The sequence below is a fragment of the Penicillium psychrofluorescens genome (genome assembly GCF_964197705.1).
Source record: "Penicillium psychrofluorescens genome assembly, chromosome: 1".
Taxonomy (NCBI): Eukaryota; Fungi; Ascomycota; class Eurotiomycetes; order Eurotiales; family Aspergillaceae; genus Penicillium; species Penicillium psychrofluorescens.
Genome location: NC_133439.1, coordinates 4,124,211 through 4,147,889, shown reverse-complemented (window position 1 = coordinate 4,147,889; position 23,679 = coordinate 4,124,211). Strand labels below are relative to the sequence as shown.

The window sequence follows — 23,679 nt, the reverse complement described above, 5'->3', positions numbered from 1 at the left end:
ATCTGGTGGAAGATGTCTATATTCAAGAATCGGCTGGTCTATCTCCGGGTGTAACTCCCGTGATATTTCTCTCGAGATGTTCGACATATATTGGTCTGCTAGGATCACTGTGAGTTCAAAATTCTCTCATATTGAAAATACTATCCACAAATAAAGTTTATGATCGCAACCCTATAACTCAATCATAACCTACTTCTTCGACCGCTTCCTCTTCTTCCGCCGCCCATCGCCTTCCCGAATATCCACCTTGGCCTCCTCCTCATCGTCTTGCTCAGCCGACGGTCCCGGAGCATCACCGCCAAACTTGAAGGTCGGCCCCTCCTCGTTACCAAAGGTGTCCTTGCGCCATTGACGCAGTCGGGCTTTCTTCCCCAGCTTCCTCTGGTCGCGTGCCTTCTGTTCCTCATCTCGGAAGGCAGCGAGTTTCTTCAAACCCGCAAACTGATTGAGCTGGGTGTCGTCCGCCATGAGAATGTCCCGCGCAGTCAGGCCAAAACTCTGGGGTGAGGTTTCACGGTAGCGGAATTGAGTGGCGTTCTTCTTGGTGGCACCGGGGAGCAAGGTGATGTCGAGGTCCAGATTGCGGTCCACCGCCTCTTCGACCCGCATCCGATCTTTGCGGGCTTCCCGTTTCAGATCGCGCCTCTCCTGGGCCTTGCTCTTCTTCGCGGACGGCTCACCATCCTCTCCTTCGTCGGACGAGTCTAGAGTAGGCCGGGGCTCTTCTTCCTCAAAGTCTGGGACCAGATCTTTGATATCGATATCGTCGTCCCATGTCGGTTTCTTGGGGTGCTTCTGCTTTTTTCCCTCGGTGCCACTCTCACCATCGTCCTCGGCGTAGTATTCTTCCCCAAACCGCTTCTGCATCTCGGATTCCCACTTCTTGTCATCCCATGCATCGTCCAAGAAACGAGCCCAGTCGTCATCCGTAAACTCCGATGCCCGCAGACCGGCGACAGCCTTGATCTGTTTGACCTTGTTCTGCAGTTCCTCCGTCTTGAGTTTGCGAAGGCGGTTCTTTTCAGTATCACGCTGTTTCTTCTCTTCTTCTTTCTGTTGACGCTCCGCATCACGAATCTTCTTTCTCGAGCTCTTCTCCTCTCTGCGAACAGATTGCTTGTTGGTGGCGTCACGGGAATGGGTGAGTAGTTTCTCATTGAGCTTGCTGGGGTCTTCGAAACGGAAGTTGTACGCTTCTTCAAACTTCTCGGCTCTGTCCACTTCCTCGTCGTCTTCCGAATCAAACGGATGCAGCTCGGGTCTTCCAGCAGGGAGCCACGCTCGCGAGGACATGAAGTTGGACAGGAAAGTCTCCGGGTCATTGTCCGCATTTTTAACGTCCAGATTGACCTCGCGTTTGGGCGCTGGAAGCTTCTCGGGTGCCGATTTGCGCACCAGAAAATTGTCTTCTGCGTCCTCCATGTCCTCATCTTCCGACTCATCCTCCGCGTGCATCTGCTTGATCAGGGCATGCTTAAGGTCGGCTTGCTCCTGCGCAAAGGTCTTCGGCGCATCTTCCTCATCGGCGGGGTTGGTACCGCTCAGAAGATTCTCGCGATGATAATCGTGCAGCGTCATCGATTTTTCTTTCTTCACAGTTTCGGCGTTGGCGTCTTCAGGATCGAACTGGGTATAGAACGTGACATTCTGGTCGTATACCCGAGGGTCCTTGGAGCGAATGGCATTTAGAGTGGCCATGATCTCCGCGTCAACGGCTTCCGTAGCCAGCTCCGCGTCATCGTCCTCTTCCTCAGAGGAAGAGTCGTCGGAGTTTGAGGCCTCATCGTCGGCTCGGCGCTTTCCCAGGCTGGATGCCTTGCCATACTTTAACTCCACTAAGACGCAGATATGGTTAGAGGTAAGAAAAAAAACCCATTTTGACTCCAAAGAATGGATTGCACATACGTTTCTGCACTTCTTCTCTCTTCTTGTTGTGCTCGAATCGACGGGCATAGTCCTCATTGACCTTGAACGAGGAATCGGGCGACTGCTTGCCAACGAGGACTCCCCCAGCATCATCTCCAGAGTCAGAGGAATCGTCATCCAGCAGTTTGCGCATCTTCTTCGACGGAGGCTCCATGGCTGCAGCAGAGAAAACGAAGACTCTCAATCGCTGGCAGAACATGAAAAAAAAGTCACTCACCGCTTTCGCTGGTTGCCTCAGGCCACAAGGCAGAACACCCCCTGACGTAATTAGGCCAACCAGGAGCTGCGACTGAACGTGGGCACTAAACCTTCCTGGTACTGCATTGGGCTGGGTTTCAATCCTGCAAACCATCATCATCCTCGTGGTTGTTGGCAGACAACCAGACATCCCCTCCCACCTACGCTGGCCGCCGTGTTTCGTCCTCGCGTCAAGGGTATGCCCGGGAGAGACATCAGACTAGATGTCGACTCAAACAAACACCCCACTGCCGCCCCAAGTCGGGAAGCTCGTGAGCGTGGTGTAAGTTCGGAGACACGAACCAGACTTGATCTGCGTGCTGACTGTTTACCCCCTCCAGTCCGGTCGGCCTTAAAGAAGCGGCTCTTGATTCGCCTACCTTCCGCGCGACCACTCTTCACTTCTGCGACCAGATCGAGTTCATCGAGAAATGGCTGGACGGATATGCCCGAGCCGCCACCAAGCTCACCTCCGAGCTAACCGCTCTGGAGAGTCTGGTGGGCAGTTTCCTCTCCTACACGACAAACCCCCTCATCGTCTCCGAAGCCGTGGTCGATCATGACTACACGTTGCTGGCAATGAGGAGGTCCGGGGAGGGATCCAAAGATCTTTGGAATGGCTTCGTTAGCGTGGCAAAAAAGACGGAGACGGCGATTGCGGAACCCATTCGGGCTTTTATTCACGAGGACCTGCGGCACTTCAAGGAAACACGACGCTCCCTGGAGCTCGCCCAAAAGCAGTACGACTATTTGCAAGCTCGATACGCATCCCAGTCAAAGTCCAAAGAACCCTCCTCCCTGAGAGAAGAGGCCTTTCAGCTCCATGAAGCACGCAAAGCCTACCTGAAGACGTCTATGGATTTCTCCGTCGAAGCTCCTCAGGTGCGAAACGCGCTGGATCGACTATTGGTGCGGATATCGTTTGACCAGTGGCGAGACTTCAGACAGTTTCACAATAGCAACGGCAACGCATTCTCCAAATGGTCGTCCGAGATGGACCGCATCAAAGGGTGGGTCCATGAAATGGAGGGAAGTGAAAGGTCCTCCAAACGGGAGCTTCTCTCCACCAGAAAGCAGATCGAAGAGGCTGCGGAGCTGGTGGCACGACCGTCCCGGGAATTGGAGGATTACTCGATCTCTACTGTTCCCTACCTTGGATCTCGGCCTTTGTCGTCGCTCAATATGACCAAAGAAGGGAAAGCGGAAAAGCAAGGATGGGTTAATCTACGGACACTATCAGGGAAACCGACTCGGACTTCCTGGGTTCGACGATGGGCCTTCCTAAAACACGGGATCTTCGGGTGTCTTGTACAGGGTGCGCGCACGGGTGGTGTTGAAGAAAGCGAGCGGATCGGCGTGTTGCTTTGCAGCGTTCGACCAGCGCTTCAAGAGGAACGGCGCTTCTGCTTCCAAGTGAAGACCAAAAACAACAACATCATGCTCCAAACAGAAACGCAACGAGAGTTGATAGAGTGGATCGGGGCCTTTGAAGCGGCTAAGCAAAAAGCGTTGGAGAACCCAGCAAGCACCGACCTCTCGATCACTGGGAAACTTACCGTTCAAGACCCTGCCTTCTCAATCTCTCAACCCCCAGCCCCAGAATTCGCCGCGGAGCCGCACGATTCTCTCACCCCTGATGCACATGACGAAACGAGCTCCTTAGAACGCTCTAGTACGCTCTCCGTTCCGGACCGAGATGCGTTGGCGTTCAGAAATAGCACCGATATCAGCACGAACCGGAGGCTCACTGGGATTGAAGGGGAAGGCTCTACCAGGGAACATGCCCGGGAACACACGGCAAGAATTATCCAAAAACTGGATCTGCATCGCAAGTCGAACAATGCTCCACCATCGCCTGCCACTGGCATCGCCAGCCTCATTTCTGCCAGTCACAATGCTCTCCCTTACGGCAATGCTGGCCCATTCACTGCGGGAGAAGGCGAAGGGATTCGGAGCCGCGGTCGCAGTTTGACTAGCCGTGAGGAACCTGGCTGGAGCCTCGCGCCTCCGACTTTGGCCAACCCACCTGCACCTACCAGCATGAGCAAAGCTGCGGTCGTTGTCAGCAACGAGAGAGGCATTGGACTGGGATCCGCTGATAGCACAGGTGGAATGCCCAGTGGGATGATGGCCAACTTGTGGGGAAGCTCTAATTGGGGGTTTATGAACAAATTCCAACGAGACTACGTTCAGCATATCAATGGGGATCAAGATAGCGCATCCGAAGGACGGCCATCCTCCGCATTGAGTGACTCGTCCAAGAACACGATTGCTGCGCAGGCTGATAACGAAACAACATCGACCGCCCGACAGACACCTGGTCCACGCCACAGACAGACCGTGAGCCTGGATGGCGATGCGTCTAAACTCCAGCGAGCCGCGATAGGGGTTCAACACGAATACCCTAGCTACTATCCCCCGCCGCTCAGAATTCAGGATGCCCAGTTCCGACTGCTGTTCCCCAATGTCAAGAAAGATGAATCATTGGTTCTGGTGTTCAGAGCGACTTGGAGCCCGAATGACCAGCAAGAATTCCCAGGACGAGCTTATGTTACAACCCAGAACATCTTTTTCTACAGCCACCACTTTGGTTTGGTCTTGACCACTAGTGTCTCTCTGGATAGCGTCAAAGAAGTCACCGCTGCCTCCGGGAGAGACTGTGACTTCCTTTACCTGCACACCATCCCACCTCTTGGAAGCGACACTTCCGGACGGGTAACGATCAAGACGTTCCTTGAGTCCCTCCGAGTTCTCCAAAAGCGTCTGAATTTCTTGGTTCAAAACTCCATAGCCGCTGAGCCCTTGACATTGGAGGCCGTCTTCAAAGCTTTGATTGCGATGGATTCCGGGTCTCCAACTCGACATTCCAGCGCAGATAGCTGGGAGGATGCCTCGGCCGGGCTTGCAGATACTAAATTCGATGGGAAGATTGCTGCCCAGAATGATTTCCGAGCTCCTATTTATATTGACAAGGATCTCGACTTGGATGCTAGCCGTGGGCGGGATCTGCCAAAGTTCAGACTTCCCACGCAGCCCGTGGAGTATGTCCCACAAGGAAATCTGGTTCTGGCAACGGAAAAGGTGCTTGATGTCAGTCCTAAGGCGCTGTTCCATATATTATTTGGTGACAAGAGTGCCGTTTGGCAACTTCTACTTCATGAGAGGGAAGCTCGCGGTAGGTTGGACCATTGCCGTCAGTGTAAAGTATGACTGACTGATATGCTGTGCAGACATCACGCAATGGCCATGGGCCGCTACGGAATCGCGTCATCTCCGACGAGACTTTGAGTATCGGATTGGCACTACGGGCCTATTTGGTACGTTTCTCTGCCAATTAAAAAAAAATTGCGGAAGTTAATCTTCTTTTAGGAGGACACCAAGAAAATATCATTGCGGACTACCAAATCATCGATGTACTCAATGATCATCTTTGCTATGTGGTCACCGATAAGAAGACCCCTTGGCATCTTCCATTCCGACGCTCTTTCCGACTGGTCAGCAAAGTTGTCATTACTTTCCAGGCCAAGTCGAAGAGTAAGCTTGCCATTTACACAAACGTGGAATGGCTATGGTCGCCGTACGGTTTGAAGAGTGAGTTTCTTTGGTTTGTTTTGAGAGCTATTTCTAACAGTCGCCAGGTTCCATCAACAAGAGGGCAATCAAGGATCTCGAAGAGGACGCCTTAGATCTGGTAGACTTGGTGAGTGACCAAGTGCGTCGACTCGGCGCACATAGTCGCACCAAAAAGGCCATTACCATCTTTGGCCATGTCGGACGCCAGAGCCAGGTCTCTCACTTCAACAGAGCGGGCGGAAACCTGAAGCTGGAATCGCGGAAGCGACATCAACGAAGCATGACACAGCTGCTTATGGGGATGTTCTTGTCCTTGCTGGACAGTGCCGTTTCGTCGATTGTGATTTGGTCATTCGACGTTCTCCGCTGGTCGTGGAAGACCGTGAGTGCGCACAAGGTCATTATCGTCCTGTTGGTCACCAGCGTGCTCATGAACGGATTCTACTCGTCTCGAGATACTTGGGATTGGTGGCACGAGAGACATGCCGGCAAATTCATGGCCCGGCTTGGAGTCCAACCAGACTTGGTCATGAGCAAGGCCATTTATATGAGAGATATCGACGAGGCCGTTGCAAATACAACCATCTGGCCCAACCTCGGCAGCCCCAGCGACTGCTTCTCCACATTTCATGAACAGACCACGCGATATGCCGAGATGCCTCTTGCCCTTAGTACCGCTGATCCCCGAGACGCGATGGCCCGGAGTACTATCAAACGCTTCCAGCAGACCCGCGAACGACTGGGCACGCACCGACACAATCTACTCGTGGCGCTGCGTGTCGTGAACAGCATCGAGCGAGAGGTCATCCAGAATGAGTGGGAGCGCTGGCTCCGCGACGAGATCCGCCGCTGTCGCCAAGTTGAGATCCTTCTCAGCGGCAACGATACCGATGGCGATAAAGCTGGCCGATTGGCCCAAGCCGAGCACGTCTTCGCCGAACATGCGAATGATGTAAAGCAGTGGTATGAAACGTACTGCTCGAGCTGTCGAAAGGAGCACGACCAAGTTGAGATGAATGGCCGTGATAACCTGCTCGCTTGAAACCTTTTTCTCTGAAGGAAGGTTGCGCTCGACCATCCGGCTGCCTGTTTCTGTGCTTTTGCTTGTTTCGATCGACCACACTATACCCGGCAGCCGATGGTCACACAATGTGGTTTTGTTTTCTTGTGGATAATCTGGCGTATATATGGGTGCAAGCCATTACCCCTTCTTGGAAAATAAGTTGTGAAGCAATGCACATAATAATCCACCATTCTTCTTTCTCTCGTTGTATCGGCGTAGACAACAGACAGACAGACCATCTTTTCTTTTGCGGGAGACCGTCAATTCTGCCTAGGCTTGACCTCACCATCGTGCACCACGTAGTAAGCCACCGTTCCGTCCCCGCCCATACCCTTATCCACCATAGCAAGCAGTATCCTCTTCCCACCCCATTCCCTCGTTGCGCGCGCCGCTTCTTTCTTCGTATAGTACTCCGTGAGCTTAGCCTGCGTCTCTGCATCAACATCCGCCATCGATGATTCCGTGTGGTCCGAGCTCGGAATCTCAGGAAGCGAGTCGAAAACCGCGGCAATGCGGTGCACGCTCCATGACTGGCCCTGCGCAGTGGGGATGACGAATAGTCTTTCGGGACGGAGGTCGTCGTCGCGCAGGCCCTTTTCGAGCATGTAGAGCTGCTCGTCTGGGTGGGTGTACACGCGATGTGGAGGGATGCCGGATATCAGGGACATTGGTGGTGTGTCTGTTGTGCTCTTCAGAGGGATCGGGATGTCGTGGGTTTGGAGAGATGTCCAGAGGTGTTGGTATTGGAGGTTGTGTAGGATCTGGAGGGTGGTGGCGGCTATGGGATGGTTGGATGCGGAGGCAGAGGAGATCAGCTGGGTGAGCGCTGAGGGCTCGGGGGGTGCTGGATTTGGTGCCATTGCGAGGACGTTTTTGTTGTTGATTGGGGTGACTGCGGCGATTGATTGATTGATAGAGAAAATTATTCAGGCTGAATAGGTTCACCGCCCGCGCTGATAAGCAACAAATAGTTGTTTGGGCGAGTAACTAAGAACAGTTGGCATCATCGAGAATTCCCATTCTTCCTTCTCTCCTGCGCCCCGAAGACCTGTTCGAGTCTTTGGTTTCGTGACTACTTTGCCTCGAGTCAACCTTTGCAAAGAAACACGCCGTCTTTGTTTGTGATTTGGGGAAGCCACCGCCGCAATGGGTCGGCAAAAGCAACAAACACCGCTTCAGCGAGCGCCTTCGTCGCAATTGACAGATATGATCACGAATGATTCCGAGGTCCGGAAGGGAAATGCAATAACTTCTCCCGCCGCCAACGGAAACGTATCCGCCAATGCGCCAGCACCACTAGACACCGCCGATAGCCCCGGGTTGATGCAGCTTCTGATCTGCGTTCTCGGTATATACGCTGCTTTGTAAGTGATTGGACATTCCCTTAACCTCCAAGCAAGTCCGATATCTAACAGAGGCCGGCAGCCTCTCATGGGGTGTGTTGCAGGAGGCCATCACCACCACCGCCTATCCCATCCGCCCAGCCACAGCGGCCGAGCCAGAGCCTCCAACGGAGCGATTCACCTACTCGCTCGTGCTGAACACGATCCAGTCCTCCTTCGCGGCAACTACTGGCTTCGCATACCTCTACCTATCCACACCCAAGGGCCAGAAAATTCCCTCTGTCTTCCCGACTCGGCGCATCCTCTTCCCTCTGCTCCTGGTCAGCATCTCCTCGTCGCTTGCGTCGCCATTCGGCTACGCCAGTCTCGCGCACATCGACTACCTGACTTTTATTCTCGCCAAGTCCTGCAAATTGCTGCCTGTCATGCTTCTTCACCTGACTATCTTCCGGAAGAGATACCCACTGTACAAATACGGTGTTGTTCTCATGGTTACTCTGGGCGTTGCAACTTTCACGCTGCACCACCCGGGAACCAGCAAGAAGGTTGCCGCATCTGCTGCAAAGCAAAATGGTTCCTCCATGTACGGGATTCTGTTGTTGTCCATCAATCTCCTGCTAGATGGCCTCACCAACACAACCCAAGACCACGTCTTCACCTCGCCCAAGACGTACACGCGCTTCACTGGTCCGCAGATGATGGTTGCGCAGAACGTGCTCTCGACAGTCCTCACGGCGGCCTACCTCCTGCTCATGCCCCATATCTCCCAAAGCGGACTCTTACACAACCTGCTCCCCATCCCTATCCCGCCCTCCACCGAGACGGAGCTGTTCGGGGCTCTCTCGTTCCTCTCGCGCCACCCGGAAGCACTGAAGAATGTCCTCGGGTTCGCGACCTGCGGCGCCATCGGGCAGGTCTTTATTTTCTACACCTTGTCCAAGTTCTCGTCGCTGCTTCTCGTGACTGTCACCGTCACTCGCAAGATGTTGACCATGCTCCTCAGCGTGTTCTGGTTCGGCCATTCTCTGTCTGGCGGCCAGTGGCTGGGTATTGGGCTGGTGTTTGGCGGGATTGGCGCCGAGGCCGTGGTGCAGAGACAGGAGAAAAAGGCGAAGGAACGGGCGAAGCAGAGTGAGAGTGTGAAGAAGGAGTTGTAGATATGATTTGTTTTTGGTCTGGTTTTCATTCGTATATATACAGATCTCATTCTGGGCATTTTTCATGTATATCAACTGGTATCTCATAGAAAGAAAAGCGCTCTCTCCATCTCTCACTTCCGCCCTTCGATCATAATGATATGATACCCAAACCCGGTCTTCACCTCGACATACTTGGGATTCCCCGTCGAGCTGGGCTCCAGCTCGTACGCGGCTTTTTCAAACGCAGGATCCAGACTACCGCGCGTCTTCCATCCGAGCGAACCGCCTATTCTCGCCATCAGTACACAGTTCAATTGAAAAGGGGAAAATCGCCATTTAGTTCCCCATTGTACTCACCCTGTCGGGCTTTGTCCTCCGAAAACTCTCTAGCCACTTCGTCAAACTTGACCCCATTGCGCAATTTCTCCAATGCCTCTTCCTTCTTGGAATGTTTCTCGCACTGCACATACATACATTAGTCAAACCTCCCTCCTCCATAGTCTCTTGAAGAGATCACGGTAAAACACACCAGAATATGTCGCACGTTGATCGACTGGCCCGCTTTCAGCGCGCCGGCACCTTTGCCGCCCTTGCCCTTGGCTGCGTCGTCATTGGAGGCTTCTTTCCCCTTACCCTTGCCGGCTTTCTTGTCGCCACCTTTGGCATTGTTCTTGGGTGCCATGGCGGGAGTGTGGAAGTGTATGTGGTGTTCTGAATCGAATCAGACGCCGGATTCCAGTGTGGGGCGGATATCTAACTGTGCCTGAGGCAGAACGTGACGTGGGTGTGCCTATACTCTTCCACTCCCTCTGCTCTCTGTCTTGGCTACCCATGGAGTTCAATCTCGAGGCTGCGCGGATCTCCGTCCTGCCAGATGATGCATTCTACATCCCCGACTTTATAACCGAAGAGGAAGAAGCCCGACTCCTCCAAAAGGTACGATCTATCCAACCCTCCCGTAGCAACATCTAACATCCATCATGAATAGATCTCATCCGCGCCCCTCCCCCGCTGGACCCAACTCACCCACCGCCGCCTACAAACCTGGCCGTCGGCGCTAACAAAATCAAACACCCTGCTCGCATCCCCGCTTCCGCAATGGCTCGTCAATCCTATCATTGAGCCGCGGCTGCATAGCCTGGGCGTCTTTAGTGATGCGCCGCATCGGGCCCCCAACCATGTCCTTGTTAATGAGTACAAACCCGGTCAGGGGATTATGCCGCATGAGGACGGGGCGGCGTATTATCCGCTCGTGGCGACGGTTAGTCTGGGGGCGGGGATTGTGTTGGATTTATATCCGAAGGACCTTTCAGAACGACAACAACAAAACCACAATCACGACCACAACCACACCGAGGCTACTGACCACGAACCCAGAAAACCACAGTATCGAGTCTTACAGGAACGACGAAGTCTACTCGTGACCCGCGGCAAGATCTACACGGATTTCCTACATGGGATCGCAGAGACGGCACGAGACGAACATCTGGGCGCGGAGACGATCTGCAATTGGGATCTACTGCGGGACCAGCAGGCCTTGCGGGATGGGTGGTTCCCGCGCGAGACACGGACGAGTCTGACGTATCGCGATGTGCTGAAGGTGGCTGCGGTGGGGAATACGATGAAGTTTCTGGGGAGGGGACCGTAACTGTTCTTATTATGTACAATCTAACTATGTTTTACAGGTAGGTATGCGTGTCTGTAAGCAGGATCATGCTGCGAAGGAAGAATCCGATCTGGATTACCTTCAGGTTCTATCCTGGCATCAAGAGTCTTGCAGATGCACTGCGCTCTGCATGCAACAACGCCCGGTGTCGAGGGCGAGTGACCGCCTGATGGCATGTGAAGTCCGATATCGATCACCTTCCGTGGTTTTGAATGACACCCATCTCGATTGCCGAACATTAATAGACGAACGGAATCATAAGCCACCAACCCTGCACGACCTCCGCACCGAATTTCTGGATATACCACTGTTTCGTCGTTTTGGCCGTGATGCCGAGATTGACAACCACAAAACCCAAACACGCCACCATCGTCTTGTTAGCCAATTGACCAGGCGGCGCAGCTAGTAGTGCCAGCGAGAGGTAGATCAGGCATTCGGCGCCGTAGTGCGGGCAGACCACGCCGCGGAACATGGGGTGCTCATCGGGGACGGCGTACGTCTTCAAGGTGGAGAGGTAGTGGTGGCAATCATGTTGGATGCCGGAAGCCACAAGGAAGAGCGGGACGCAGAGGAACGTACGCAGGGTCGGGGCGATGGTGAGGTTGAAGTGGGATGCGGAGATGTCGTGGAACAGCAGCTGGCCCGACCCTTCGATCCAGATGGCTACGGCGGTTGCGAGGTAGAAACATAGCCCTAGGATCCAGTGCACCACCCACATCTGCGACGAGGATGGCTTTGAGAAGGCGTATGATTCCCACACCCGTCGTGCGCCCTGGAGGGTGACGAGGATCCAGCATACCACGACCTGATGAACGGACATGGAGTGCGCCAGGTGTTCCGGGCTCACGCGCGACGCGATTTCGAGGAATGCGGTGCCCTTGGTGAGAAGCTGCCAGGCCCAGAATAGGGAGGAGAGGAGGGACGCGATGTAGAATTGGGCAAAGTAGCTGTGCGGCACGCGCCATGTTGCGAGGTAGTCCAGGAGACCGGACGAAGGGCGTGATGGGGGCGTGGTCTCTGTCTTTGCGCGCGGGCCATAGACGAGGAAGCGGGAGCGGAGGGAGGATGGGATGCTGACGGAGATGGTCTTCACGCGATGGTTAGTGAAGTCGCTTGGTGACGATGATCGCGATCGAGGGATGGACGTACTGTTGCCGCCGCGAGGACGAAGAAGCTGCGCAGCGCATCCACAGCATCCATGCCCGCCGCCTCGAGGCAGCGGTCGAGGGTGTGTGCAATAACATCCATGATCTGTGTTTCTGGCCGGATCATATCATCTCATCGATCAGTTAGGCGGTATCTCGCACACCATCCTCTGACCACGAGGAACTTCACGCGTTTATCTGAGCCTAAACGCAATCACAATCAGCTCCCAGAACCGGCCAATGTAACTTGACGAGACGCCTTATGTAACTCACGGGGGCGGGTCTATGATGATTGGTAGTAGTCAGCTGATCGGCCAGTTTGCAGAGTTTGCAGAATCCGCGTCGGGTCTAGTGGCGAGGGCCGTGCAGGAATGAGTAGATGCGGACGGGCAGATTCACGGGTGAGGGTGGAAGTGGAGGGTGGATTCCGAGTGAAAGGGCAAGAGAGAGGATCAGAATTGAGGAAATAAGTCGTCTCCGAGTGGGAATCGTCCTCGTGTCTGGGTGAATGCGTTATCTCGTAGTACTTCGCAGCTAAGTGGCCCGACCCATCGACCCTTACCCATTGGCTCCATTCCTTTCCTTCCCAGTTTCCTTCCCTCCCTCTTCTCTGCCTTCTCTCTTCTCCCTCTCTTCTCCCTCTCTCAAGACTCTACCCACCCTTTTTCCCCCTCCCCTTTCCTCCACCAACCCTCCTATATATAATTTTAATTACGCACTACTCGATCTCTCCCCGCCGACCATCTATTCTACCGACCACTATTTCCAGCACTTCTCGATTTTCGTCAAACGCGACCGTCCCACTCTCGTTGAGTTCACCTCGTTCACCTCCAAGAGTGCACTCCCTCCTTCCAGTGGCCACATCTCTGCGTCTGCGCACCACTGGTGGCCCTGCCGACTACGGTCGTCCCAGCCTGTGGCCCCAAAATGACGAGCGGAATTCTAAGACATCGAGTGCTATCGCTATGAGTGATGTCGAGGCAGTCGCTTTGCCAGCTGCCCAGGATGTCGATCAGATCGCCGCTGCTGTGAAGGTGGATGGGGAGCCGTCGGCGAGCGAAAAGGTGCCCGAGTCGCATTCAAGGCCGGGCAGCGATCGCGAGCAGGCTGTCGAATCCGACCACGAAGGACCTCCGAGTCCCAGAGCCGACTCGGAGGCAGAAACCATCATCCAATCCGGCCGGGAGTCCCTTTCCCCTGAGAAGAAGCGCAAGCATATTCGCCACGACCCCCTGCGCCAGCCGCTGGGCGACACGGACGGCGTTGAAGGGCACCTGCGCAAGCGACCGCGCATCGATGGCGAGTCTCGAGGCGAGGCAGACCGAAGCTCTCGGTCGGCCAGTCCGTCCCAGCGAACGGGGCCTCCATCAGCATCGGTGGTGAAGATCGAAAAGGCAGATGAACAAGATTCTCTCGCGGAGGCTGTGCCGGATCATGGCTCGTCCAAGGCAGAAAAGCCGCCAAATCACCGCAAGAGAAGTTTCAGTCGAGGAAACCGCGCAGCTTCTTCTGAGGAACGACCGAACGGCCCTTCCCGCGACCTTTTTAAAGATGTCGACAACAACATCCGATTTTCACCTCCCTCCAACACGCGTTCCGTTTCCCCCACTCGTGGTTCTCACACCCGATCCGCCTCTGGTTCTCAGTTTCCTTCCAGAAAGAAAGCTCCTACTCCTCTTCTGACCGGGTTTCCACGACAAGTGTCAGAAGATCGACAATCCACCTCGTCTTCTGTCAGCGGCTCCCCGCTCCCCAGTGCCCGCCTGCGCAAACTTGGGTCTGGGGATGGCACCTCTGCCTCCCCGGCCAAACAGATGGGTCCCAAGAAGTTGCGCGATAAGAGCGGACGCACACCGCTGGCGAGAGCGTGCGCCGAGCGAAAATACGACCAGGTGGCTGCGCGTCATGCGGAACGCCCTGAAGATTTGAACATTCCCGACAACGCAGGCAACACCCCGCTGCAGATTGTCTCTCTGAACGGTGAGACCGATATTGTCAAGTTTTTGTTGGACGCCGGTTGCGAAATAAACACGAAGAATATCGACAAGGATACCCCGTTGATCGATGCCGTGGAGAACGGCAATGTTGATGTGGTGAAGCTGTTATTGGATGCGGGCGCAAACCCTCGAACGGTGAACGCTGCAGGAGACGAGCCCTATGAACTCGTTCCCTCCGAACTTGATGACGACGAATACCAGGAGATGCGAAAGACCATCGCCGATGCCAAGGCCAGCTCACGGCCGGGTCGACGCTCAGAGGAACACAGTGTCGCGGCATCTCATTCGCGACGGGCCTCAGGCGCCAGCCCTTCGCCGCCACTCCTGGGACCACGCAGCCCGGCCCAGACGGGTGCAACAGGTCGACGCAAGACAGGACGCAGCGAAGCCACGCGAAACGATCTGTTGTGGACGAAACCAACACTGGAAAACCTGCAAGTCTTTGCATCCAAGGGCGACGAGGCCGGTGTGGTCAGCATCTTGAACATCTTGCAGAAAGCCGACACCGCGTCCTTGATTGCGGCAGCAAAGGGCTGCCACCATGACGTGCTATCCCTTTTGTATGCCATGGGCAATGCGGACTCGGACCCAAACCCTGACCTTGATCACAAACCTGGTTACAACACTCCCATGCTGGCTGCCATCGGTCGTGGCAAGCCCGCCGTCGTCCAGCTGATTCTCAACCAACCGGGCTTTAATCCAACCCGCCGACTATTCGAAGGCTTGACGTACCATGAACTCTCCCGAGCTCGTCAGGGCGAGGACTGGGAGGAAGAATATGACATGCTCAAGGATGCCTATGAAAATTACAATGGTGGTGAAGGCCACAAGGGCGCTACCTCATCTCCACGACGCGCGCGCGCAAAGGACAAGGAAGATAAACGCACTGCGCGCAAACGATCCTCCTCTCCTGTTGCTCGTACCTCTAAAAAGCCCAACGCTAGCCCCAACGCTGCCCGGCGTCGCGACTCCACGGCCTTGGACGGCGACAAAGAGAAGAGACGCGAGAAGGGGAAGACGGTGGGATCTCGTGGCAAGGTATCGGCGAAAGATGCTGGTGAAAGCACGATGGGTAGCTCGGACCATGATTCCCGTCCCGCGAAGTCTACTGTTTCGGCCAGAAGAGGCAGCGAATCAAGCACAATGGCACGCAACGATGAAGTGAAAAAGAGACGGCTCATCGCAGGACGTCGTCCAGGTCCAGGTCAGGATCGACGATCCAGCTTATTCTCTTCGGATTCCCTATCGGGACGGGAAGAAACCACCAAGGCCCGAGCTGACGGGTCTGAGTCGCTTTCATCTCTCAAGCGCATTCGCGCCGATGCCTCGCCAGAACGATCTCGGTCCCGTGGTGGCCATGGCGATCAGTTGTCTCCCGAGTCACGAAAGAAGAAGCGGCGCATGCTTTCCGAGGCAAATGCCAACGGTGCTTCCCGAAAATCTGGAAACGAGCCCGCGGACGCTGATAAGCCCACTTCTCATGATGATTCTTCGCGGACGGACGAGAAGACGACACGAAAGTTTGGAGAGCCGTCGAAGAAGCCTGTCGCTCGTGAACCGTCGCCCAAGGAAGATGCTGTTATGGAGAATGGGGTCGTGAAGGCTGAATCTCAAGAGCCGAAGCCGAGTGAAGTTCCGACGGACGAGAAGCCTGCTGAAATGGATGCCGAAGAACGTCAGCGAGCTGAGGCAAAGAGGGCCGAGGATGAGCGCGTGGCCGAAGAACGACGTGTTGCCGACGAGGCGGAGCGTGCTCGACTGTCCAAGGAAGAGGCAGACCGAGCGGCTCGCGCTGCTCGCGAAAAAGCTGAGGAGGACGAGCGCAAACGTAAGGAAGCTGAACAGCGGCGAATCAAGCAGGCTGAAGACGAGCGCCAGAAACGCCTGGAACAGGAACGGGCCCGGATGGCGAAAGTCCGTCGTGACCAGGAAGAACTGGAGCAGAGACGCCGCGACGCCCTTCCCATTCGCCTGCGTGTGGCTGCCAATTTTGTGGGATCTAATGACCCCCGCGCGAGAAGTCATACTTGGCTGAAGAGTTTCATGCCCTTGGTCACTGCGCTCACCAAGCAGCTTGAACCCACGTGTGATAAGGAGATGGCGGACGAGAAATGGATTCCGAACTACTTGGTTGCACCCTTGCTGGCGACCAATGATCTCCAACTTTCGCAATGTAAGTTTTTTCCCCTTCAATCATCGTATACTGTCCGCTGATCTGATTCGCAATAGATGCCAGCTGGGAGAAACGCAAAGCGACGCCGACTCAACGCATGAATCTGTGGCGAGTCACTCGACGGATGCTCATCCAGGCGGGTGAACCTGATTTCCACGACTCGTCGGTTGGACAGATTCTGCAGAAAGACTGCGACACGCGATCCAAATACTTCGACATGGAGCATGTGTTCTGGATTCGACTCTCCGACTTCATGGACCTCGTCCCGCACATCCCCCATCTGAACGGGCTTCAGTTCCAATTCCTCAGCATGCATATCGACCAAGAGTCCTTCTCTGGCGGAATCGGCGGCACGACCCAGCCAAACGGCCATGCTGCTTCCGTCGACGCCTCCAACGGCTCTCCTTCTGGTTTACTGAATGGCTATGGGCACTCCCGGCCTAGTACATATGTTTGATTCTTTTTCTTTTGTGAGCGTCTTCTCGCCGTTTCGGTCCCGGCGCCGGCAGATTTTTGGGGAGGGGAGGTGGTGTACAGGGCGGAGTTTTATTATGTACGATTATGATACCTCTTGCGTTTATTTTGTGGCGAATCTACTTGTTCGGGTCGTCTGTCACCATTTTTTTTTCATCTGCGGTAATTGGTAGTCATGCCTTGTACTGTTGTACAATCCGAAAATCGAGATCCTCCTCACGTGATTTGTTGGATGACATAAGCGTAGGGCGCACAACCGAGAAATCGAAAATTATTCCACACCATCACCACTTTCATCTCCATCCACTATCTCAATCGAATACCACCCCTCTTTGAGGATCTTCCGACTTTTGAATTGAACACCCAGCTACCTACCAAATACAGTAGCAATCAAAATGGTACGTCGACCTCGAATTTTGCCTGTGATCCGATCTATACTATACGGTTGTGAGAGACGGAGGAGAGATGGAACGGTGTTTCGAAGAGCTGGTTGCATTGCACTCACGGAAAGAGATTTTGCAACAATCCTCCGAATACCAATTTTCCTCTCGATCCAAAAACCATCTCCAACCATCCCACCCCCTCCAAAAAACCCAAAAACTAACACCCCACGCAGTCGGACGGAGAAGAGACCCAGTCCAACCCCGTCGCCGCCGCCGATGAGGTCGAGGTTTCCGCCGATGCCGGCTCCGGCCAGATGTCCGTCCTGGACGCTCTGAAGGGCGTTCTGCGCATCTCGCTCATCCACGACGGTCTGGCCCGCGGTCTGCGCGAGGCCGCCAAGGCCCTCGACCGCCGCCAGGCGCACATGTGTGTCCTTAACGAGGGCTGCGAGGAGGAGGCTTACAAGAAGCTTGTTGTTGCTCTCTGCTCTGAGCACAAGATTCCCCTCATCAAGGTGCCCGATGGCAAGATGCTTGGCGAGTGGGTTGGTCTGTGTATGTTATACCTTTTCGGAGGAGGGGGACTTGATAGAGCATGTGTGCTGACTTGACAATAGGCACCCTTGACCGTGAGGGTAACGCTCGCAAGGTCGTTAACTGCTCGTGCGTCGTTGTTAAGGACTGGGGTGAGGAGTCGCAGGAGCGCTCTGTTCTCCTCAACTACTTCCAGACTGAGCAGTAGATTCGGTCCTCTAGGACTGAATCGTGCTGATTGTCTTGGGGGTATGTTATGTGTGTGGAAGGTGTCGTGGGACTGGGCTTGTTGATTGATGGACTGGAGAAGGCAGAGAGATGATTTGAAGAAGCCATGTCTCATGGAGAAGTCTTACATGTCTTTTGTTGCCCTCTTGGGACTTGAGATCGACCGGATCTAGTCATACTGCGCTCCGTTTGCTCGGAAGTGTAGTGCCACGGCTACCTACGCACGTCTATTACCTTGACAAAATCAAACACGATGATGTGATAACATTTTCCTCGCCCCTGACTGATCTACATATGAACTCGACAAACTTAGTAGAATTGTCATGTGTAGAGGACCTTCATAAACAAGTCGCCGCTCCGTATCTGCGGCGTCGACTTTAAGCGTAGGCTTGACATAGCTCCAACCTTCTTAATGTGAAATCGTTTACTCCGTATGTAGTTCTATAAAGCGAGCTGAGATTTTCTATAGCGTGAACCAGGCCTGACACCCCTTTATCTATGCCCGTCTAGATCTTATTATTTAATGCGGCGGTTTCCTTTCGGTTAGACTTTGTCGACCGTAGGCTTCTTTTTCCGAACATCCTTCCATCCCATGCCCCAAGAGGATGCAAAGATACACACACCAAGTGCAGCAGCCATGTAGAAAACATGATCTATGCTCGCACAATAAGCCCTCAGCACCCCTGCAAGGTTATTGCCAGTGACCACTTTTCGAATGCCAGAAGCTCCAGCGGCAATTAGAACCTCAGGGTCAATCGACGGCGCGTACTGCGGAACCAGTGTTTTCAAGCCATTATCGAAGATCACGTTCGCAAAAGTAAGGAACACTGCGCCGGATAAGGTCTGCGAAAATATCAGGACAGACATGGCAACGGAGACTTGTGCAGGTGGAAGAGCATTTTGGACTGCCACCATCGGCTTTGAAACAAAGACACATTAGCTGATTGCCTAGATAAGTTTGGAAATTCTCACCGTCTGGAATCCTGATCCTCGACCAGCACCTAAGATGATTTGATATCCAACCCACTTGGCAGTCGGTGTATCGGGCTTGAACGTAGACAACAGGCCATTACCGATGGCCGTAGCTACTCCACAGAAGACAGCCCATGGGAGATAATAACCGAGCTTGCCAACTGCAATATCATCAGTTCAAGCAGTCCAAAGAAAAGGGAAATAGACATACTCAGTAACCCTGACACTACTGCAAACACCAACTGAGTCAGAATCCCAGGCAACATGTAGACACCGCTGAGAATCGGCGAAACATTCTTGACAGCCTGGAAGTACACCGGAAGATAGTAGGAGTTGCAGAGCACGAGGGCCATAACACAGGCTATCGTTACACAACTGGACCAGACAGGTCGCATCCTGAGCATGGTCAACGGAATCATGGCACGGTCCTTTTGGCGGTATTCCCAGAGCAAGAAGACGATAAATGTAGCACCTGAACCACAGAAGAGTCCAATGACAGTGGAGCTATTCCAGGCGAACTTGTTGCCCCCGTATTGAAGGGCAAGCAGCAATTGAATGGCCGCCGGGGCAAAGAGAACAAATCCAATAAGATCAAGCTTATGGAGGACAGTCTCCTTAATCAGTGAGATTGAAGGCTTTTCAACCTGGTCTGGAATTTGGACGACGACGAGCAACAGTGCTGCAGCAGCCCCAACGGGAAGATTGAGGTAAAAGCCTTTGGGCGTGGTTAGTTGCTATTCCAAGGAACAGGCGTCTTTGCTACTTACACCATCTCCAAGTGGAATATTCCGTCAATGCACCACCCAGTACGGGCCCGAGAACGACTCCCATCTGTGCGACTGGTACGTGAGTCAGTAATGAATTACTCGGCTTGGAATGAGTGACGGAGTACTTACAACCCATCATGATCCCAATCAAAGCTGGATAGAGATATTAGTCAAAGTTGCCCCGGATTGGAAATCAAATACCATACCTGGTGATTTGTACATTGGGACCGAAGATGCAATGATGGTCATAGAGCCATTCAGCAAGCCCGACGAACCCAAGCCCGCCACGGCGCGAGCGACAATCAACATTTTTGATGAGTTAGAGACAGCACATAAAAGTGAGCCCAGCTCAAAAACTAGAAAAAACGACAGATAAGTCCACTACTCGGAGACTACGTTAGCATTTTCGAGCACACTGTGAAAATATCAGAATCAAATACCTTCGTACTGAAGTTGGTATAGATTCTCCCTGTAAGGGGTTGTAGAGAAGCACTGTATGGTATGGTGTATTAGGCAAAATCATGCAGCAAAGATATTCGAATAGCTCTTACCTGGCAATCTGGTACGCACTACCATACCATCCTATGTCTTGAAGAGAGTGAAATTCAGTTGTGATTTTGGGGATGGCCTGGTGATGGTGGCGTCAGAAAACTGTTCTGGTAAACATGGCATCCAGGACTTACGGTCACAATGATGGAAGTATCAAGCATGACTAGAAAGCAGACCAGAGTGACTGCTGCGATGGCCATAAATAACTTGAAACCGGCAATGTACTCCTTTTCTCCATCTTTTGCAGGCTCCGTATTTGCATCCGGGTTTGTGGAGTCCAACGCGGGGTTTGGCGCTGAAAATGTGGAGGATGAATCGTCCTTTGTTGGATTTTGAGCGACAGAGGCATATTGCTCAGCAGAAGTCGGAAGTTCTGCACTGTTTGGCGGTTTCTCTTCCATCTTGGAAAGGCTGTAGAGTATAGCACCTAGTTTGAAGGAGGAGCGAAACTGAATTTAGTTGGTAAAATTCTTTCACAGCGGCATAAGTAGAAATAATCTGCAAGACCGATGACAATTCTAGCAATGGCTTTAACTATAACAAGCTACCAATTTTAGTGGGCGGAGGTTCTGAATCCCGCTCCCGAAGCCCGATACAAAAAAATTTATAAGACCGAAGGTACGTACTCCCCCCCCCCCCCCCCCCCCGGTCGGGCCAACAGATGGCCGCGTCACAGCTATTGGTCCGATTTGGGGCGAGTAGTTCAACTGGATTGGCCGGACAACCTAGTTCGGCTGTATTTGTCCGAATCACCTGCAGGAAGGTGCAAGAAGGTTCTCATCTTCTGTTCAGAAGATTTAGCTGTTCTGCATTTAACTGCACGATATACAGAGGTCTGCACGCTGAGGGTATTCATTACATTTCTCTTAAAACATAAGTACAAATTCATGTTAGGAAGGCCACACAGTCGGTTTGGAGAACTCTTCGACAACCAATCCATCTCCATCGCCCGCACCAATCATACCCGGCGTTATACAGCAATGTGCATGATGGCCGCAACTTCGTCGTCAATGAGCGGACCTTTATATTCCGTCCTGCCGCGTGCAACATACCAGACGCCACTCAGGATGAGGACACCAACGGTAACGACAATACTATAATTCATAGTTGTGTAGTTAACTGGCGTTGCGGGGGGCCATGTGCTCCAGAAGATCACGAAGATCATGTAGAGGCAAGCATAGAGATTGTTTAATATGCCCAAGATGCCAGGGATTTTCCAGGGCCCCCAGATCAGAGGCGCTTCCGCTACGTTGAGCTCGATAGGACGGGCGGAACTTTTCTCTGGGATCGTGGTGTTGGCACCGAGACCGTCTCTAGCAGCTGCATTTGGAATGATCTCAATGGTGTCGGAGATAGGGGAATGGGCAGTGTCCTTTGGATCAGTCGCTTTGGCGGTAGTTGCTAGATTATTGGGATCGTCGATACCCTGGCCCTGGAGAAGGGTTCCGTGGGGGAGAACATTGCCTTTGACTCGGTGGTACAGGAGCATCGCGCTTGGGAAAAGATAGGAGCCATAGAATGCGGTGACCGTCAGGGAAATGACGTCGTTGAATGCCGTAGTAGAGCCGATGTAGATGAGCGTCAGGGCACAGGCACAGGCACAGACTACGAAGACAGCCACAACAGGGACTTTGTTGCGCTTGCTGACTTTCAAAATAAAGCGGGAAAAGGGCAGTCCGAAGTCGCGGGCAAAGGACCATGTCATACGAGATGCTGTTGTAGTAATGCCAACCGAGCACGCCATGGTGAGAACGATGCCGATGGAAGTCATAACTGCTGCTCCTGCGTAAGATTGTGTTGAGTTGTAGAACAACTGGATGAACGGGAAACCAGTATCTGATCCCAAAATCGAGTTCACCGTCTTCGCGTCGGGCCCCAGACAGAACAGAATGGTGAGCATCATGGAAAACCCGAGAAGACTGTTCATACTCATCCCACCGACGATGGCGCGGGGAAGATTGATTGCTGCGTTTTCGATTTCCTCTGCCATGTGGATACTTGCGTCGGCGCCGACAAAGGTAGCGACATTTCCAATGAACCCAATGCAGTAGGAAATGCCTTGACTAGGCCACTTTCCGCCATTTGCCACCGTGTGAAACACGAATTCAGGAGAAGCTTTCGGTGACAGCGCAAGAAGTACAGCCGTGATGGCGACGAAGCCAAGTAGGTGAAGGACCAGGATGGTGATTTCAAACTTGGGCAAGGTATTGGGGATGGCGATGTTGATGAAGATGGCAACTGCCACCATGGCCCAAGACCATAGCGTGTTATGCCATCGCTGCACCACAAAGTCAGGCTGTTCTAGCTTGATTAAGCCTTCGATGATCGTGCCGAGGAAAATGGACTCGGTTGCGATAGTTGCGATCCAGGCCAGGGAGGTCAGCCACCCGATGAGGTAGCTTGAGATTTTCTTCCAACGCAAGGGAGCCATCATATAGACCCAGTAATACTGGCCACCGGCAATTGGCGCCATGGATGCCAGCTCCGAAATGACTATATAGACCGACAATGTGGAGAGCGAGGCGATAATGTAGCCAAAGAACGCGCCGCTGGGACCGCCATTCTCATAGGATTGCTCGAATAGGACGAGTACGGTTTCCCATGTGATGAGCTCAGCGATGGCGAACCCGAAGATCGAGACGACTCCGAATCGTCGCTTCAGGACCTGTTTCTTGCCCAACCGAGCCAGCATCTGGTCATCGGTCGGCTCCGGGCCGTGTTTTTCGTCCATGGCGGCCCGAGTTTGTCTGGCTGCAAGAGATATTTGTGGTAGCCCTTTGGGCTAGCTGCTTGAGTAGTGCAGACAAAAAAAAAGTATCAATCGAATGAGCACACGATCATTCGTGAAACAGGCGCGGCATGTGCCGGAAAAAAAAGTCCGTCGCGGGGGTATTTATCCTGTTGACCAGGGGGCCGGTCCGAACGCAAAATTTGCTTGGAATTTTCCCTCCCCGCAATTTCGCGTATGGGACCTGTATGCGGCTAGCGTTCCAAACTGGCAATCTATTAGGGCACAGACTTCGGTTACGAAAATACGGGAATTCGTGACATAAGTGCAGAAGAAAATTGGAGAAGACATGCCGGACATTACATACACCATCGATCTGAATACATAGATGCTCCCATAAAAGGCAGTGTGTTCCTTCCCTGCGGCCGTTCGTTTAGGATGAAATATTAGCCGAGGTACTTGACTGGTCCGCCGAAACTTGGCTAGAGCAGAACGGGAACAAAATCCCCAATAGGGGAATGTTTCAGGGCAAAGGAAGATTACGGTTAGATTGCGGCCAGGGACAGCCAATTGTAACCAATCTTGTATGTAATGGACCGACCTGCTCTGTACGCCTGCTATGTATGCGGGGGATACTCTAGCACCGATTAATTCCATCTGCGGTAATCGATAAGAAGACAAAGCCCGCCGGGACTTCGGTAGGGTTAGTTTTGTTGAGGGTAGCGAATAATAGTGGATCGCTTGCAATACATATATTACCTGGAGCCCAAATTGTTGTACCT

General features: G+C 53.3%; 11 protein-coding genes across 11 annotated transcripts; 5 read left to right on the top strand and 6 right to left on the bottom strand.

The window, feature by feature from the left end:
* Window positions 1–189: 189 nt before the first annotated feature.
* PFLUO_LOCUS1543 (Kinetochore protein Spc24) lies at window positions 190–2,080 on the bottom strand (the record flags this gene model as incomplete). Its single annotated transcript, XM_073778594.1, has 2 exons — window positions 190–1,835; window positions 1,906–2,080. The coding sequence occupies 2 exons, from the start codon at window positions 2,078–2,080 to the stop codon at window positions 190–192; spliced, it is 1,821 nt and encodes a 606-aa protein (XP_073635633.1).
* A 307-nt stretch (window positions 2,081–2,387) lies between these two features.
* PFLUO_LOCUS1542 (SNF1-interacting protein) lies at window positions 2,388–6,778 on the top strand (the record flags this gene model as incomplete). The annotated part of the gene is made up of 5 exons (XM_073778593.1): window positions 2,388–2,446; window positions 2,505–5,338; window positions 5,394–5,480; window positions 5,533–5,754; window positions 5,802–6,778. 5 exons carry the CDS (start codon window positions 2,388–2,390, stop codon window positions 6,776–6,778), a joined length of 4,179 nt encoding a protein of 1,392 aa, XP_073635632.1.
* Window positions 6,779–7,059: 281 nt separating this feature from the next.
* On the bottom strand, window positions 7,060–7,659 carry PFLUO_LOCUS1541 (uncharacterized protein; the record flags this gene model as incomplete). Its single annotated transcript, XM_073778592.1, has 1 exon — window positions 7,060–7,659. The coding sequence occupies one exon, from the start codon at window positions 7,657–7,659 to the stop codon at window positions 7,060–7,062; it is 600 nt and encodes a 199-aa protein (XP_073635631.1).
* Window positions 7,660–7,945: 286 nt separating this feature from the next.
* Window positions 7,946–9,299, top strand: PFLUO_LOCUS1540 (UDP-galactose transporter; the record flags this gene model as incomplete). The annotated part of the gene is made up of 2 exons (XM_073778591.1): window positions 7,946–8,163; window positions 8,225–9,299. The coding sequence occupies 2 exons, from the start codon at window positions 7,946–7,948 to the stop codon at window positions 9,297–9,299; spliced, it is 1,293 nt and encodes a 430-aa protein (XP_073635630.1).
* Window positions 9,300–9,412: 113 nt separating this feature from the next.
* Window positions 9,413–9,963, bottom strand: PFLUO_LOCUS1539 (Peptidyl-prolyl cis-trans isomerase pin4; the record flags this gene model as incomplete). Its single annotated transcript, XM_073778590.1, has 3 exons — window positions 9,413–9,567; window positions 9,639–9,741; window positions 9,811–9,963. The coding sequence occupies 3 exons, from the start codon at window positions 9,961–9,963 to the stop codon at window positions 9,413–9,415; spliced, it is 411 nt and encodes a 136-aa protein (XP_073635629.1).
* Window positions 9,964–10,112: 149 nt separating this feature from the next.
* On the top strand, window positions 10,113–10,929 carry PFLUO_LOCUS1538 (uncharacterized protein; the record flags this gene model as incomplete). Its single annotated transcript, XM_073778588.1, has 2 exons — window positions 10,113–10,217; window positions 10,270–10,929. The coding sequence occupies 2 exons, from the start codon at window positions 10,113–10,115 to the stop codon at window positions 10,927–10,929; spliced, it is 765 nt and encodes a 254-aa protein (XP_073635628.1).
* A 256-nt stretch (window positions 10,930–11,185) lies between these two features.
* Window positions 11,186–12,195, bottom strand: PFLUO_LOCUS1537 (uncharacterized protein; the record flags this gene model as incomplete). The annotated part of the gene is made up of 2 exons (XM_073778587.1): window positions 11,186–12,034; window positions 12,097–12,195. 2 exons carry the CDS (start codon window positions 12,193–12,195, stop codon window positions 11,186–11,188), a joined length of 948 nt encoding a protein of 315 aa, XP_073635627.1.
* An 862-nt stretch (window positions 12,196–13,057) lies between these two features.
* Window positions 13,058–16,719, top strand: PFLUO_LOCUS1536 (uncharacterized protein; the record flags this gene model as incomplete). The annotated part of the gene is made up of 2 exons (XM_073778586.1): window positions 13,058–16,262; window positions 16,319–16,719. The coding sequence occupies 2 exons, from the start codon at window positions 13,058–13,060 to the stop codon at window positions 16,717–16,719; spliced, it is 3,606 nt and encodes a 1,201-aa protein (XP_073635626.1).
* A 412-nt stretch (window positions 16,720–17,131) lies between these two features.
* Window positions 17,132–17,861, top strand: PFLUO_LOCUS1535 (40S ribosomal protein S12; the record flags this gene model as incomplete). The annotated part of the gene is made up of 3 exons (XM_073778585.1): window positions 17,132–17,134; window positions 17,353–17,674; window positions 17,737–17,861. The coding sequence occupies 3 exons, from the start codon at window positions 17,132–17,134 to the stop codon at window positions 17,859–17,861; spliced, it is 450 nt and encodes a 149-aa protein (XP_073635625.1).
* A 563-nt stretch (window positions 17,862–18,424) lies between these two features.
* PFLUO_LOCUS1534 (uncharacterized protein) lies at window positions 18,425–20,570 on the bottom strand (the record flags this gene model as incomplete). The annotated part of the gene is made up of 9 exons (XM_073778584.1): window positions 18,425–18,724; window positions 18,854–19,014; window positions 19,065–19,568; window positions 19,621–19,692; window positions 19,750–19,773; window positions 19,827–19,976; window positions 20,061–20,089; window positions 20,172–20,248; window positions 20,304–20,570. The coding sequence occupies 9 exons, from the start codon at window positions 20,568–20,570 to the stop codon at window positions 18,425–18,427; spliced, it is 1,584 nt and encodes a 527-aa protein (XP_073635624.1).
* Window positions 20,571–21,139: 569 nt separating this feature from the next.
* PFLUO_LOCUS1533 (uncharacterized protein) lies at window positions 21,140–22,900 on the bottom strand (the record flags this gene model as incomplete). Its single annotated transcript, XM_073778583.1, has 1 exon — window positions 21,140–22,900. The coding sequence occupies one exon, from the start codon at window positions 22,898–22,900 to the stop codon at window positions 21,140–21,142; it is 1,761 nt and encodes a 586-aa protein (XP_073635623.1).
* Between the last annotated feature and the right edge of the window lie 779 nt (window positions 22,901–23,679).